The sequence below is a fragment of the Castanea sativa genome, chromosome 2 (assembly GCF_040712315.1).
Source record: "Castanea sativa cultivar Marrone di Chiusa Pesio chromosome 2, ASM4071231v1".
Lineage (NCBI taxonomy): Eukaryota > Viridiplantae > Streptophyta > Magnoliopsida > Fagales > Fagaceae > Castanea > Castanea sativa.
The window spans coordinates 43,331,253-43,345,555 of record NC_134014.1 but is presented as its reverse complement, the minus strand read 5'-3'; the positions used below and the strand labels follow the sequence as shown (position 1 = coordinate 43,345,555).

At 34.7% G+C, this 14,303-nt stretch overlaps 1 protein-coding gene across 3 annotated transcripts; it reads left to right on the top strand.

The window, feature by feature from the left end:
• Nucleotides 1-989: 989 nt before the first annotated feature.
• LOC142623306 (OVARIAN TUMOR DOMAIN-containing deubiquitinating enzyme 7) lies at nt 990-12,139 on the top strand. 3 transcript variants are annotated; one of them, XM_075796704.1, is made up of 13 exons: nt 991-1,171; nt 2,471-2,577; nt 2,844-2,919; nt 3,566-3,715; nt 5,243-5,304; nt 8,462-8,546; nt 8,665-8,814; nt 9,033-9,163; nt 10,193-10,316; nt 10,456-10,550; nt 11,189-11,331; nt 11,425-11,473; nt 11,692-12,139. In XM_075796704.1, the coding sequence occupies exons 1-11, from the start codon at nt 1,124-1,126 to the stop codon at nt 11,316-11,318; spliced, it is 1,158 nt and encodes a 385-aa protein (XP_075652819.1). In that variant the 5' UTR covers nt 991-1,123; the 3' UTR covers nt 11,319-11,331; nt 11,425-11,473; nt 11,692-12,139. The 3 variants fall into 3 exon arrangements, with proteins under 3 accessions (XP_075652820.1, XP_075652819.1, XP_075652818.1); XM_075796703.1 differs by having other exon boundaries at nt 11,422-11,473; XM_075796705.1 differs by lacking the exon at nt 3,566-3,715 and having other exon boundaries at nt 990-1,171; nt 11,422-11,473.
• The last annotated feature ends 2,164 nt before the right edge of the window (nt 12,140-14,303 follow it).

Here is a 14,303-nt window from a genome sequence, read left to right as displayed (position 1 = left end):
CCTCTCTTATGGATGACTGCAGGTGCCTGATTGCACAAATTCCTCGAACGCGTTTTAGACATTGTTACCGTGAGATGAATAGATGTGCGGATGTGTTAGCCCGGAAGGGTGGCTGTCTAGCCGCTGATTTTGTTATCTTTGATAGTCTACCTGTGGACATCACTAGTTTATTAGATTTTGATCTTAGTGGGTTGTATCTAAACAGGCTTTGTCCTAAGACGATGTTTTCTTTTTAGTTTAATGCAATTTCCTCTTAACCAAAAAAAGATAAATTTTCCATATGAATAATTCCCTTCAACATTGCATGTGGCAGGTTGGATTTCATTATAAAAAAAAAAAAAATAATAATAAAAACAGGTTCAATTTGAAAAAGAGGCACCGCCGTTTCTAATCTTTTATTCTAATAATATTTATTTAAAAAAAACACGTTGCCAAAAATAATTTTTTAAAAAGTGATAAAAAATAGAAAAATTAAAAAAAAGGTTAAAAAAACAAATGACTATTATTCATTTCAAATTTTTAAATTTACTTTCATTTAATTGAATCATTTAAAATTTAAATTTTTTCAGTTTAAGTCTTTGTTCAATTTTGTAAAAAAATTGCTGTTAAATATGTAATTAATTGATGAAAAATTACATTTTATCCTTTAAACTATCATTTGTTTTGCATTTTTCTTGTAAACTATGCGAAGCTACACTTACACTCATAAAAAAAATTGAAAAAAATAACAATTTTTACATAAAAATTTTATAAAATATTTTTATTAATTTTATAAAATATTTTTATACGAGAAAAAAAATAAAGAGAAATACCTAAATTCAATAAAATCAATTGAATGAAAATAAGATTAGAGTATAAGAATGAATTTCGAGGGTTAAATTTGCATTAAAAAAAAAAGAATAGAAAAGAAGAGAGAAGAAAAGAAAAGAAGAGAGAAGAAAAAGAGAGCAGTGATACAACATTACAAGGCAGCAGTGATACAACATTACAAGGCACTAGTAGTACTTGTCAGTTGTCATCCTCTTTCTCACTTTAAAACCTTATTATTTAGTCTCTCGCTGTCGGAGCCCAAACTAGTCTCTTCGGAATTCTCACAGGAAACAGTTTTTGGATTTCCGAGGGGATGGTTAAAACAAAGCAACATAACTCCAAACCCAAAAAACAGCCTCACGTAAGCAAATTCACACGCTCTTCCTTAAAATTCTTCCTCCTCCTTATTTTCCTGTTTTATATATCTACTTTTCTTGTACCATTGCCCAATTTTCGTAAACCTGAATGTACAATCGCTCATAAATTTTTGTTTCAATTTCCTGCTCAGTTCATTGTTTCGGCATTGTGTTCAAACTTGCCCTAACTGTTCAAACTTAATTTCTCACTATGTTCACAAATTTTGTTGAACTGCAAGTGTTTGTATATGATCGTGTTTGTACTCTTTGTTTGTTAATTTGTTCAGTCCGTGGTTTTGTTTTTATGCAATTAGAGAATGTTATAAGACTATCTAAGACATGTAATATCAGAAACTTTAGCTGCAGCTTGAATTGGAGGTGAGGTTGTAACGAATTACTAGTCGAGAAATGCCAAATCTATTGTTCTATAGGTTGTAAGGAGGATTTTTGGTTATGCTAGGATGCACGGGCACTTCATTTGGAGTGCTATACACATGTCGTATCTGTGTCGTAACGGTGTCCTATCTGTTGTATCATGTTATAATTTTTCAAAAATTGCTCGTGTCACAGTATTGTACTGTACCTGTGTCTATGCCTTTGCATCCTAGGCTAGTAGTTGAGGTTCTATTTGCGGTAAATATATTTGAGCATTGCTTTACCAGCGCATCTCTTTAGTATGGTAATAGGGTAACTATATATTGGTTTCAATTTCTCAAATAACTGAAATGTGGTTAATGCCATAATGGGGTGGGAAGAATTGGGTTAAGTTTTAGGTTTGGATCAATCATGCCTGGCGATAGATTTTACGTGATTGAGGTAGCCTAATTATGTGTTTGGGGAGTGATCATGTTGTAGCACATAGACACTTGGTGGGGGGGGGGGGGGGTATAGTAGAGATTATATTGTTTAATTGGATATGCGGTAAGGTCTTGGTTGAGAATAATTTTGTTTGAGAAATTTAGGATTAGATGAAGCATGTGGCATATCATTGAGATGGACGGTGTGTGACATTCATGGTTATGGGAAGGCAAGAAAGGGTTTATATTCTTTTGGCAAATGAGATAGAATCGAAGATGTGCATGGGTTGCACACTTGTCCCTTGAGTTACTGAATGATGAATTGAGCTTATTTTAGCTAACCTGGGACTGTGTTGGTCATTTGAATGATGGAGGGACTGTTTATCAAGTTAAGTAATTAAGCTATATATAGCATATTCTGGACCATGCTTGATATTGATGCTTTAATAACTGTATCCTTTTAAAATTTTACAAAAATTTTTGGATGGGATACTTTTTGTTGGACAGGTCAAAAAGCAGGGAAAGCCAACTGATCTTTCTCAGTTCCGTGCTCAGCTTGATGCATTGGGCCTTAAAATTGTCCATGTGACTGCAGATGGTAATTGTTTCTTCAGGTCAGTGCTTATATGTGCAATATATATTGAAATTCTTCTTCTGAAAATTTTAACTTGATATATTGTAAGGTTGCATTTTATGTTTGCACACGTGCATAGAGTTTTCAGCTTCTCTTATGTGTGTGTGTGTGTATATATATATATATTGATAAGTAGCTTTTCTTGTACACAATTGGCGTCTCTTAGTCTTGACCAACAAAAATATATTTGTTAAAACCCTTTTCTTTTAAATGCAGTTTAAGTTGTTTGCTCTTGTTAATTTGTAGGGCCCTTGCAGATCAGTTGGAAGGCAATGAAGAGGAACATAAAAAGTATCGCGGCATGGTGGTAGAATATATTATGGTACATGGATTTTGAAAGAAATAAAACTTTTATCCATGACTTTTCCCCCTTTTTTGTTGAGAAAATTGATCTCACACCCTTTTTCCATTTCTCCATTATATGGTGTTTTTAACCATATTTAGTATTTTCTGAAAAACTATTTGTTATTTATAAGTAAATTAACTATATGTTATTTATTCTTCCATAAGTAAATGGACTGCAGTAATTAGTGGATTTTGAGCTATAATAACCATAGAGGGGCTGGGTGAAAGAAATGGCTGTCATTTGAAAGAAATAATTAGTGATAGATATAAAATGCTCATTTCAAATAACTGGCAATCATCACAATTATGCTGTTTTATGATTTTGTTTGACTGTGCTCTTAAAGTTATTTCGTGTTTTAAGTAGCAATATGCTGCAGACAGGTAGATTTCCTGCCTGCCAATGTGAAATATCCCTTTATTTTGATTTTTACAACTTTATTTATTTTTATTTGCAACAAATAGCATTTTTTATACTGTTACTTACCATGTAATTGGGAACTGGTTGCATAATTTACAAGCTCTCCCCCATCCAAAAAAAAAAAAAAACTAAGATAAAGAAGTCCCTTTTTTATTATTGGGCAACCAACTTGTAAATAATCTGACATTGGAGCTGCAACTAACAGAAGAATCGCGAAATGTTTGAACCATTTATTGAGGATGATGTCCCATTTGATGAATACTGCCAATGCATGGAAAAGGATGGCACATGGGCTGGACATATGGAACTGCAGGCAGCTTCTCTTGTGACACGTAGTAATATGTGCATTCACCGGGTGAGGCCTTTTTCAACCCTGTTTGCAATTATTATCAGCTCTTATCCATCTGGTTCTCACGATTGGGTTAGTGCTGGTGTTTTTCCTTCTTTTTGATAAGTAATGCTTTATTGAAAATGAAAAGAGAAGATCCCCAAGTACACAGGTTGTGTACTTAGGATGCAACAAACCTTCACCCAAAATTATATAAATCTAGAAATTCCTCTAAGGTAGAAAAGGAACGGCCACTTAAGGCGGCCAACAACCAAACATGGTTTGTAAAACATACAATTTTAGCTCCACAGATGAACGCTCAATTCCATCAAAAGTAGAAGGTTTCTCTCCCTCGAAATGGTCCACATAACACAATGAGGCATGTGCCCACATACATCAAGAGCATGATGTTTGCCAAAGCCCCCCTTCTAGCACTCCAACAACTCCACCTCCTTCTTTGGCATCACCCAATGCACTCCAAAAAGACAACACCACAGACCGTAGGTTGTAAGCATGGTTGCAATGAAGTAACAAAAAGTCAATGGTCTCCCCACTGTGCTTACACATGCAACACCAATCAACAAGTATTCTTGTCTTTTTCTCTCTTCCATTTGGTTGCATTCTTAAAGCTAGTCTTTAAGTGCTGTTGTAAAGTTTAATGGTAGCCTCATTGTTGTACAATAATGAGGTTGCCTCTTACTATTATTAGCATTATGTACCAAGTCCAAGGTATTCTGGGTCAATTTTTGAAATCAAGACATTATGACTTCAGTGAATATTAATAATTAACTGTTAAGATGTATTTCTTATGTCTATGTATAAACCAAAAAAAGAAAAAACCTTAGGCATGCATAAGTATCTGTTTTAAATGAGAGTATTAGAATTTATTTTAATTATAATTGGACTTTCTATTGATTCTTCTGAGTTGTCTCCTTTTGAGCAACAATCAGATTCTCAATTATGGGAAGTCAACTGTTGTGGTGTTTAAAACTAGCTTTTTGAAATCATTGTTTGAGTGGTCCCAAACCATAGGCATTAGTGATTGGACTTCTATTATAGATTTTATCGATCCCCTTTCTTTTCATTTATAGTGATTGGAGCTTGTAATCTTAAATTCTTAATACTGCGTTCACATCCAGTGTGCATGAAAGTACTTACTCTCTCTCAATAAATTTTTATTACTTGTAGGAAAATATAAGCTTGATTTATTGTATTATAATGTAAAAATACTATTCAGGAAGTGAACTGAAAACGTGATAGAACTCAGCAAAAACATGGGAGACCAATCTTCCTGAAACTTAACCAGTGACCCCAAAGAGAGTATATGTAACCTTTGATACCTGACATGATGAAAGTTTCTATTTATGCACCATATTTTCTTCTGTCAAAATCTTTTTGTAATAACTTTTTTGGCTGGAAGAATTTTGAAACATGGAAATACCAGGTGGAGTTTTTACATTCTATGACTTTTTTTCCTTTGATAAATACATTTCTATGACATTGTTGACTTATGCTAATTTGCTATATGCTCATGTACGAATACACTTGGTGCAGAACATGTCGCCTCGCTGGTACATTCGTAATTTTGACGAGCGTGGAGCTTGCATGGTCCATTTGTAAGTAAATCTTGAGTCTTTATCATAATTTACTGCATGTATGCTTTGCATGTCTTTTGACTATGGACGAGGTGTAGAAAGGTCCCTCGCAATTGCCTATTCTTAGGGAAAATTCTTCTACAATGGCCCTTAAAAGAGTTGGTAGATGAAAAGGGATTTCATAGCTAGGGCCTAGGGCTGTAAACAAGTTGAGCCAAAATGAGTATTTAAAGTTTCATTTTGTTCATTTAATTTTATTTCAAACATGAGCCGAGCTCAATCTCATTAACAAACTAGATTACATGTTCAAGTTTGGTTCATTTTTTTGTCAAACAATCTCAAGCTTGTTTGCAAGTTACTTGATTTACTTATTCTTTTCCCATAAAAAATCTCTTTACATTTCTATGCTAATGATTAATAAATAAATTATAGTTGAAATTATATTATTTGATTAAATTAGATAGAATGATTTCATTTATGAGCTTATAAAAATTAAATTCACCAACCTTAAAGGTCGTTCCTAGTGCTCAAAGCTCCCACTTTTGAGGAGTTTGGGAGAGGTTACGTTAGACAACCTTATTATGTTATTAGGCCAATAAAAACCATATGTAGATCTTTATGGGCTTCTCAACATTTTTCCATTAGACGTTTAATTAAGAAAATAACTTTCATTGTAATTCAATAATTGGGCTTTGAACCAAGTCAATTAGGATTAGGGTATAGTCTTACTAGTTTATATAAGTGTTCCATTGGATTTCCTTGGAGACAAGTTTATGATGAATAAAATTTCAGTTGGAATTTTTCCAACGATCTGGTGTTGACTCCATCCAACCCTAGGTGCTGATTGCTAGTTTTTATATTCTGTTTGGTGCTGATTACAAGCAACCCTAGATGTTGGCTTGTCTTATCTTTCTTGTTCCTTTGTTTCTTTGTCACAAATTTCATTGGAGTTCTGTTTTACATCATTTTACCCTAATAATAAGTAGACATACACCTTGTGCTGCTTTCCTCTGCCCGCTTCTGTACCATAGCTCTTTTTCCTAATCTTTTTTTTTTTTTTTTTAATTTTATTTTAAAGTAAACACTTCATTTAAAATAAAAAGAAAAAGAAAAAGAACCCCCCAAGCACACAGTCAGTGTACTAAGGACACAACAAAGAGTCAATCAAAATTACATAAATTTAGGAATTCCTCTAAGAAAGAAAAGGAATGGCCACTGAGGGCAGCCACCCAATCAAACATGGTATGTAAAAGATGCAATTATAGCTCCACACATGAGCACTCAATCCCATTTAAATTATGGAGATTTCACTACCTCCAAATGGTCCACACAACACAATGAGGCGTGGCCCCCATCCATACATCAACAGCATAATATCTTCCAACATTACAACAACACCACTCTCCTCAGCAAGACCCATTGCATGCCAAAAATACAGAACCACCATACAGCATTAAGTCATACACATAGTCACAATGAAGTAACAAATACTAGGTGGTCTCCTCACTATGTTTGCAAATACAACACCAATCAACAATGCACATATTCCACTTTCGAAGATTCTCCATAGTGAGGATATTTCTCCAAGCTGCTGTCCATAAGGCTACCTTAGAAGAAATCCTAACTTTCCAAATGGTTTTCCATGGAAAGTAAGGTGTCATCATCTCCCACCTTGAAGCTACATCATACTGTCCTATATATACTAATTGTAAGAGTTAGTTCTAGTTGTTGTTTATTTTAGCATATTAATAAGGGCATTTCTGTAATCATGTTATAAACCCTAATATAAATATATGCTAAGGTGTCGTATTAATAAGGGCTTGATAAGTTAATGCCCTCAACCTTTTCTTTCTTTTCTCTTTGTCTGTCTATTCTTCTCTTTAATTTTTTATAACCGTCTCTCTATTCTTCTCTTCCTCATTATTCTCCTTTAACCTTAAATCGTCACATTTTACAACTTAACCATAATCTAATGTTACCTAAATATATATATATTTTTTACTAGAGAGGTAGTAAGAAATCCAGTTATTCAAAGTACTTGATAGGCTACATCACTACCTTAATTTAATTTATCATGGTTTTGTCCTCAATAGAATTCTGACTTGGAATATTTACCAGATTTGATTTGGAAGCATTGAGTTATATTTATTATAGATTTTTGACATATAGCGAATGATGATCAATTATTACATGGGAAAGCAAATAAGCACCGTATAGTTGTACACATGCTACTTGAACAAATGATTTTATGGTCTCTTTACGAGTGGACGACTGTTTAGGCTGCATCCCTTCTTTCATAGATTTTCTAGACCTTTTGAATTTGAGATTGTAAATGTTTAGGAGTAGGCCAATGCACATTTCCTGTACTTGACTCGCTTCCTCTTTTGAATAAAACTAGTTAGTAATCCATGCAATGCACAGGAATGATTGGCAAGATATTATTATTATTTTTCTCTTTAGTTTTTTCTAAATGTGAAATTCGATAGTTATGGTAATTATTAATAGACAGTTATTATGATTGTGTTTGTAAATGGAACTATTATTCTATCATTTAAAGAAAATATGACATGGCAAGATTCTAATGGAAGGTTTAAATATAGAATGGAATTTAAAATCAATAAAAAAAAAAATTAGAACAATGTCATCTAAAATTGTGAGGTCACAAAAACTTATTTGGCAAAATATTATGAGGTCAATCAAAAGTCAAACATCTTCGGTTATATATATAATAGATTATTTTACATTAAAAAAAGAAAAAAAGAAAGAAATGGCAACTTACAGATGCCTCTACCTGATTATGTTGAAGGAAAAGGAGAATTAAGGAATAATGACATCACTTATACTTGGCAGCCAACAAATTTTTTTTTGATTAAAAAAAAAGCCCATATATGCCTGCTATTACTAGCAATTTCAGTTAAGGCTTTTATATTCACAGAATATCATTGGTGTTTTAAGGCATGGCAGCCAGTTTCCTTTAGTGGTGTCATGAGCCTTATACGTAGGAACATTTATATGGTTTTTAATGCTTTGAGATCTATCAGGAGTTCGATTTGGATCTGCTTCTGCATTTCCTATAGTTATGGTATACTGTTATTAGTAAAATTAAATAAGCACTTCCTTTTATAGTAGATGGCTGCTTGTTTTGGTTCTGAAATATGATATGTAATTGGTTTTTCAGATCTTATCATGATGAAGAACATTACAATAGTGTGCGGTTAAAAGAAGACCCTTGTGATGGGCCAGCTAGGCCAATCATTATCAAGGTTTATGCTCGATTGCCCCCCCTTTTTTTTAAATACAGCTTATCACTACAACCGCAATCTATACGTGAGTTTGAACATATACTGGTGCAATATCCTGATAATTTATAGTTTGTGAAAGGCGGATGCTGATCTTTCAGCAACAGCCCATCAACCAATAGCTGCAACAAGGAGGTCTAAAGAAGGAACTGGTGCGGATGATATTCATGCTGGATCCATAAAAATGGTTATGGCTGGTAGTGGATGTGAAAATGCTGAAAAAGTGAAACAGGTGATAATTGGCTGCTTTTTTTCCTCCTTCCCCCCCCCCCCCCCTGGTTTTTTTCTTTGTACAACTGCAGTTTCTGTCAATGCTTGTATTTCTTTATTTTTATTTTTATTTTTTTTGTGGAAATGTCAATGCTGATATCTTAAACTTCTAATTACTGGTATCCTTACACTGCATGGAGGTTTTGAGGTGTTATCTTATTTTTGTTGTTCTCATCCCAGGTTTTAGGACAAGTATATGGTGATGTTGATGCCGCAATAGAGTTTCTGATAGCAGAACAAGGAGCAGAAGAGTACCCGGTACAAACTGATTCACTTCCTGATCAAGTAGATACTTCTTATGGTAATGCCCGGTCAGTACTTTTTGCTCTTCCTGGATAATTTTAGGAGGGGTTACTGATAAAAAATTTCTGTTTATTTTTGTTAATTATTTTAATCATATTCTTATGTTCTATGTAAACAGTTTGTACCGTGTTTGCTTACCACTCTTAGCCTATGCTGTAGGTGAGAAAATTGGATGTTTTTATGATAAGTTTGTCGATAGGTTGCATGCTAATATAACGGTTCATGTGATATGATCATATTGTTAAAAAAAATTTACTTTTATTTATTGATCTGTCAAGGCTTGGTGCAATGGCAAGTGCCTTCCCCCAAAAGTTACATGTTGCGAATTTGAGTCCGGTCTCTCCAATAAATTGGGAGGCAGGGCTGCCAACCATAACCTCTCTTAGAGCCCGCAAAAGTGGGAGCTTTGTGCATTGGGTACTACCTTTTTTTTTGGTCCGTCTTTCATTCTGTGTTATCTAATTGTTTCTTGTAATTGGTATTAGTGGTGTTTCATTGATGAATTAATAGGTCTTATTGGTTGGGGTTTTGTTAAATTTTCCCGTTTCTTTGGAATATTAGTTGATGTACTAAGATATGAGAGGTGCTACGTCCACAATATTTTCACAATATTTTCACAACAAATCATAGGTAGTTAATTGTTATTGGTTCAAATTTAAACCTAACAATAAAATTACTTTTTTTACCCCAACAATAACAACCAGTAACAACCTTTCACTTAGGATTTGTTGTAAAGGTGTTGTGAAACTGTTGTGGATGTATCATTTCTCCTAAGATATTTAGTGTGGGATAAAAGGTGGATTGAACTGGAGAATGGAAAAATCTTTCTGTTTTGCTTGAAAGAGAATGCATAAAAACTGGAACAGGTTTAGCAGTTCTTGTTAAGGTATAAGTTGAGGATACTCTGTTTATTACCAATTATTGTTAAGGTAATAAACAATAATTACTTTTACTTCATTGTTGGTTGAACTTTTTAAATATGTTTCTTTTCTTGTACTTTTTACTGTCCTGATTTTAATATATCTGAGGTTATCCAGGGTTGATGAAAATGGAAATTGTGAGCAACATGAGGAAGAACCATTAGAGAGGACCTGCAAACAAGATGCATCCAGTAGTAGTGTTTTAAGTCATGATAATAGAAGTTCCCAACCAGATGACAAGGTTCTTTTCTTTCTCTTTTTTTCTCCCAATATAATGCAAATTAGACATCATTATTTGCTTCCCTTAACGTGGAGTCTGTGATGCCGGTGTGTTCGTTCCTCCCACATTCCTCTCCCCCCCCCCCCCCCAAAATATCCAGGTCTCAAAAAATAAGGTCTGCCCATGCGGTTCAAAGAAGAAATACAAAGCTTGCTGTGGAGCAGCCACTGGGAGATCTGTTGCTAAGTTTGTAGTGTATGTTTTCTTGAACTCCTATTTTGTAGACTTAAGCCTTTTTTTTTTTTGGGCTTTGTGAAAAAATTATAAAAGATGGGTGATGGCACCACCCCACGGCCCATATAGAAACGTACCATTTCACCGCCTGTGTAGCAGGATTCAAACCCACTTATTGAGGAGAACGAGTGCATTACCACTTATTCACTTGCTGGGAAGGTGCTGTTTAACCTAAAGCCAGTATTCAACTTGAGCACATGTGCTCACACACACACTTACATATGTAGGCCTGTCCTTGACCTCCCACAAGTGTGTATGTGCGAGCATAATTGAATACTGGCTTGCTAGCAAGGGATTTATTGATTACTATTGGTGAAAGGGGCAGATCTTATCTAGCATATGAAGAGAAATTTGAAGAGGTTCTTTCACTGGTTCTGTCAACCATGATGTTACATAGAACTTGGATAATGATGTTTGATCTCAAGTGCTGTTCATATGCTTTGTTTTGTTATTGGTTATTAGTTGTTACAAAGGTCTAATTACTGGTTGATTTATACTATTGATTTACAATGACCCCACCCCCTCCCCGCTCTGGCGGCTGGATGTGGTGGCCCTTTAAAAACATGTTATTTTCTAATATGGTGATGGTGTTGTATCAGTAATCAATCAGTTGACTCTAGAAAAGGTAGAAAGGAACGGAAGCAAGGCAAGAAGAGTGGATCTGCTAAAGCCACATCAACCTGTGGAGTTGATGGGGGGCTACCTGACATGGGTGCACTTTGTATTTGATCTTGATCTGAATGTATGAGTAATACTGACTATTGGAGTGCCCTACAATTTTCCATTTGTTTCTTGAATTTGATGGATATAGTTCTTTGTTTTTCTTTTTCAGCAGAATACAATTTTGCCATCTCTGAAAGAGAGTGGAATTACTGGTGTCACGGGTCAGTACTAATTAGAGCTAATGTTTGTCATTGATATTCTAAGCATTACTTCTGCAATTTGTCTATTTCTCTTTCATGTTTAGGGAAGAAAAAGGACCTATTTTTCCTAAGTCATGTTTAGGGATGACTAATTAGGTGCAAATTAGAGGAATTGACACATTGTAAAAGGATACTGGTAATATTTGAGTTCTAATTATCTTTGGTTTGCTGCCTTGTAGGTCGCTATGCAGTTCATATAAGATGGCAGCACCCACCTGTGCATGTGAATCATGTGTGACAGTTGGTCAATGTGGAGTTTTGTGGTTCACCCTTGCAAAAAGAACTTCGATAAGTAAATCAGCAGACACGTAGACTGGGGCTAGAAGCATATGATATATCCTCCATGATTCATTGTTATACATGTAAAGAAGCACACTGCACACACTACATGGACTTGGTTCTCAGATAACATTTGGATTTGGATTTTTTGCATACATGTTTTTTGGCAGAACTGAGTTCATGCAATGGGAGAAGGATAGAAAGGAATAGAAATATAGAATAGAAATTTGTTCCTAACTTTTGTCCTAGACAATGTGATTTAAGTATTTACTATTTAGGTAGCTATAAAAATATACTAAAGAATTGCAGTTTTATATAAGAGCTGATGTGAAAGAGCATTCATTATCACGACAACATAGCACATTTATTTTTGGGATTGTAGTCGAAATGATTAGACTAATAAGATACTTGCAGCCAGTATCATTTCTACCAAATGTGTGCGGATTAGTGCACGCTTTTGTGTGTATTTGTATATGTGCGCATGTGTATGTTAGTTTAAGAGCAACCACATCAGCTCCTTTAAAAGATTCTGTCTATTTTACACAAAAAACCTACTTTTAAGATTTTACACATTCATTTTTACAAAACACCAACATCAGTTCATCTATTCTACTACCTCTATTAATTAAATAATCAATTTTTTCACCATTTTTTATTATTTATCTCTAACTGCCTGATGCGCGCACTCTCTTCTGTTAATTTCTGATTCATCTCTCTCTCCTTCTGTTCATTTTTGGTTCATCTCTCTCTCTCTCTCTCTCTCTCTCTCTCTCTCTCTACCCATTTCAGATCAACCCTCCGTCTCTGTTTCTCGATCCGATCCGATCTGATCCAGCTTCGATCCGATCCAGCGCCGTCTCTGTTTCTCGATCCTCCGATCCGATCCGAGCTCCGTCCGAGAAATGATCCGATCCGATCCAGCTCCGTCCTCTGTTTCTCGATCCGATCCAGCTCCGATCCGATCCTAGCTCCGTCCTTTGTTTCTCAATCTGACCGAGCTCCAATCCGATCCTTGAATTTGGTTTCTATTTTTGTTTATTTTGGGTTGATTTTTTTGTTGATTTTAGTTTAATTTTCTGTTTATTTTGGGTTGATTTTTTTTTATTTTGGGTTTCTGTTTTTGATTTTGGTGGTGATGGTGGGTGTTGCTAGGTTGCGGAGGTGGGTGGTGCTGTTGCGGTGGTGGGTGGTGTTGTTGTGGTGGTGGTTGAACAATGGTCGATGCTCGGTGGTTGATGGGTTTTGTGACTTTGTCCCGTTCAGAGGAAGAGGAAGAGGGAGAGGGAGAGAGAGAGAGAGAGGCAGAGAGAGAGAAGTCAGATGGAGAGAGAAGAGAGGTGAGAGAAAAAAATATAAAATAAGATTTTACACAGCTACAGTAACTGTGTATATTTACACGGTACTGTAGCAATTTGAAGGAAAGTGTAAAATATTCACACTTATGCACTTACTGATGTGGGCTGTTTTTGATAAAAAAAAATGTGTAAATTTGAGCATTTCTTTTATTATACATACTTATACACCAACTGATGCAATTGCTCTAACAACTTTGTGTTGGTCATAATTATATGGTTGTATGATTTAATGTGTATCATAGAGTGAGAGAGAGTTTGAGGATGAGTAAATGAATCGAAGATTGTGTTGCAGGTTGTGGAAAGTGTAACGTGCATGACTACATGGCCATTCTATTGAAAACCTATCTAGAGTATGCATTGTATGCTCCATATGGATTAATCTGTACCACGAGATGAATATAATTTTGGATGAGTGCACGACATGATTAAGAATGTGTTCGGAAGCAACTGTTATCTGCCATTTTCTAAAATGTTGTGGAGATCCCATGGGTTAGCTACGGCACCTTTAATGGGGATGAACAAATTTGAAACTAGAGTGAGTGGTTAATTGTATATAATATTTTCTTTTATTTATTATATATTTATAATAAAATTTAATAAAACTAAATGAAACGATATTTGAAAGAAAAATAAATAAAATTGATCAAAATGTGATTAGTTTGAGTAAAATCAACCTAGAGTAGCTTGAATATGTTAGCACTTAGCAATATCTCTCATTTCTTTCTTTGCCTACAACCTAGACCCTCTCTCTCTCTCTCTCTCAAACCGTGTGTTTGGAAGTTCAAAGAGAGCGGAGGAGACGTGGTTGGGGGGTGGGTATTTTAATTGGCAATTATACTTCTCTTTTGTTCAATTTAAAGAAATAAATATAAATTTACATGGTATGGACAAATTTAAAATTTTAATTTAATTTTTTAATATGAGTGGAATTCCTCCCTCTCCCAATTCTCCTTTTTTTTTTTTTTTTTTTGAGAATGAGTTCTCCTAATTATTTGAGGGAATTAAAAATGATGGGTTTAAATCTAAAATAATAATAATAATTGAGGGGTTTACATTGGTTAGTCCATATTCCCTCAAACCCTTGAAAGAATCCAAACAAAATTTAATTAAACACCCTTACCCAGTTACCCCTTTCCTAGACCCCCATCTTTTCTCCC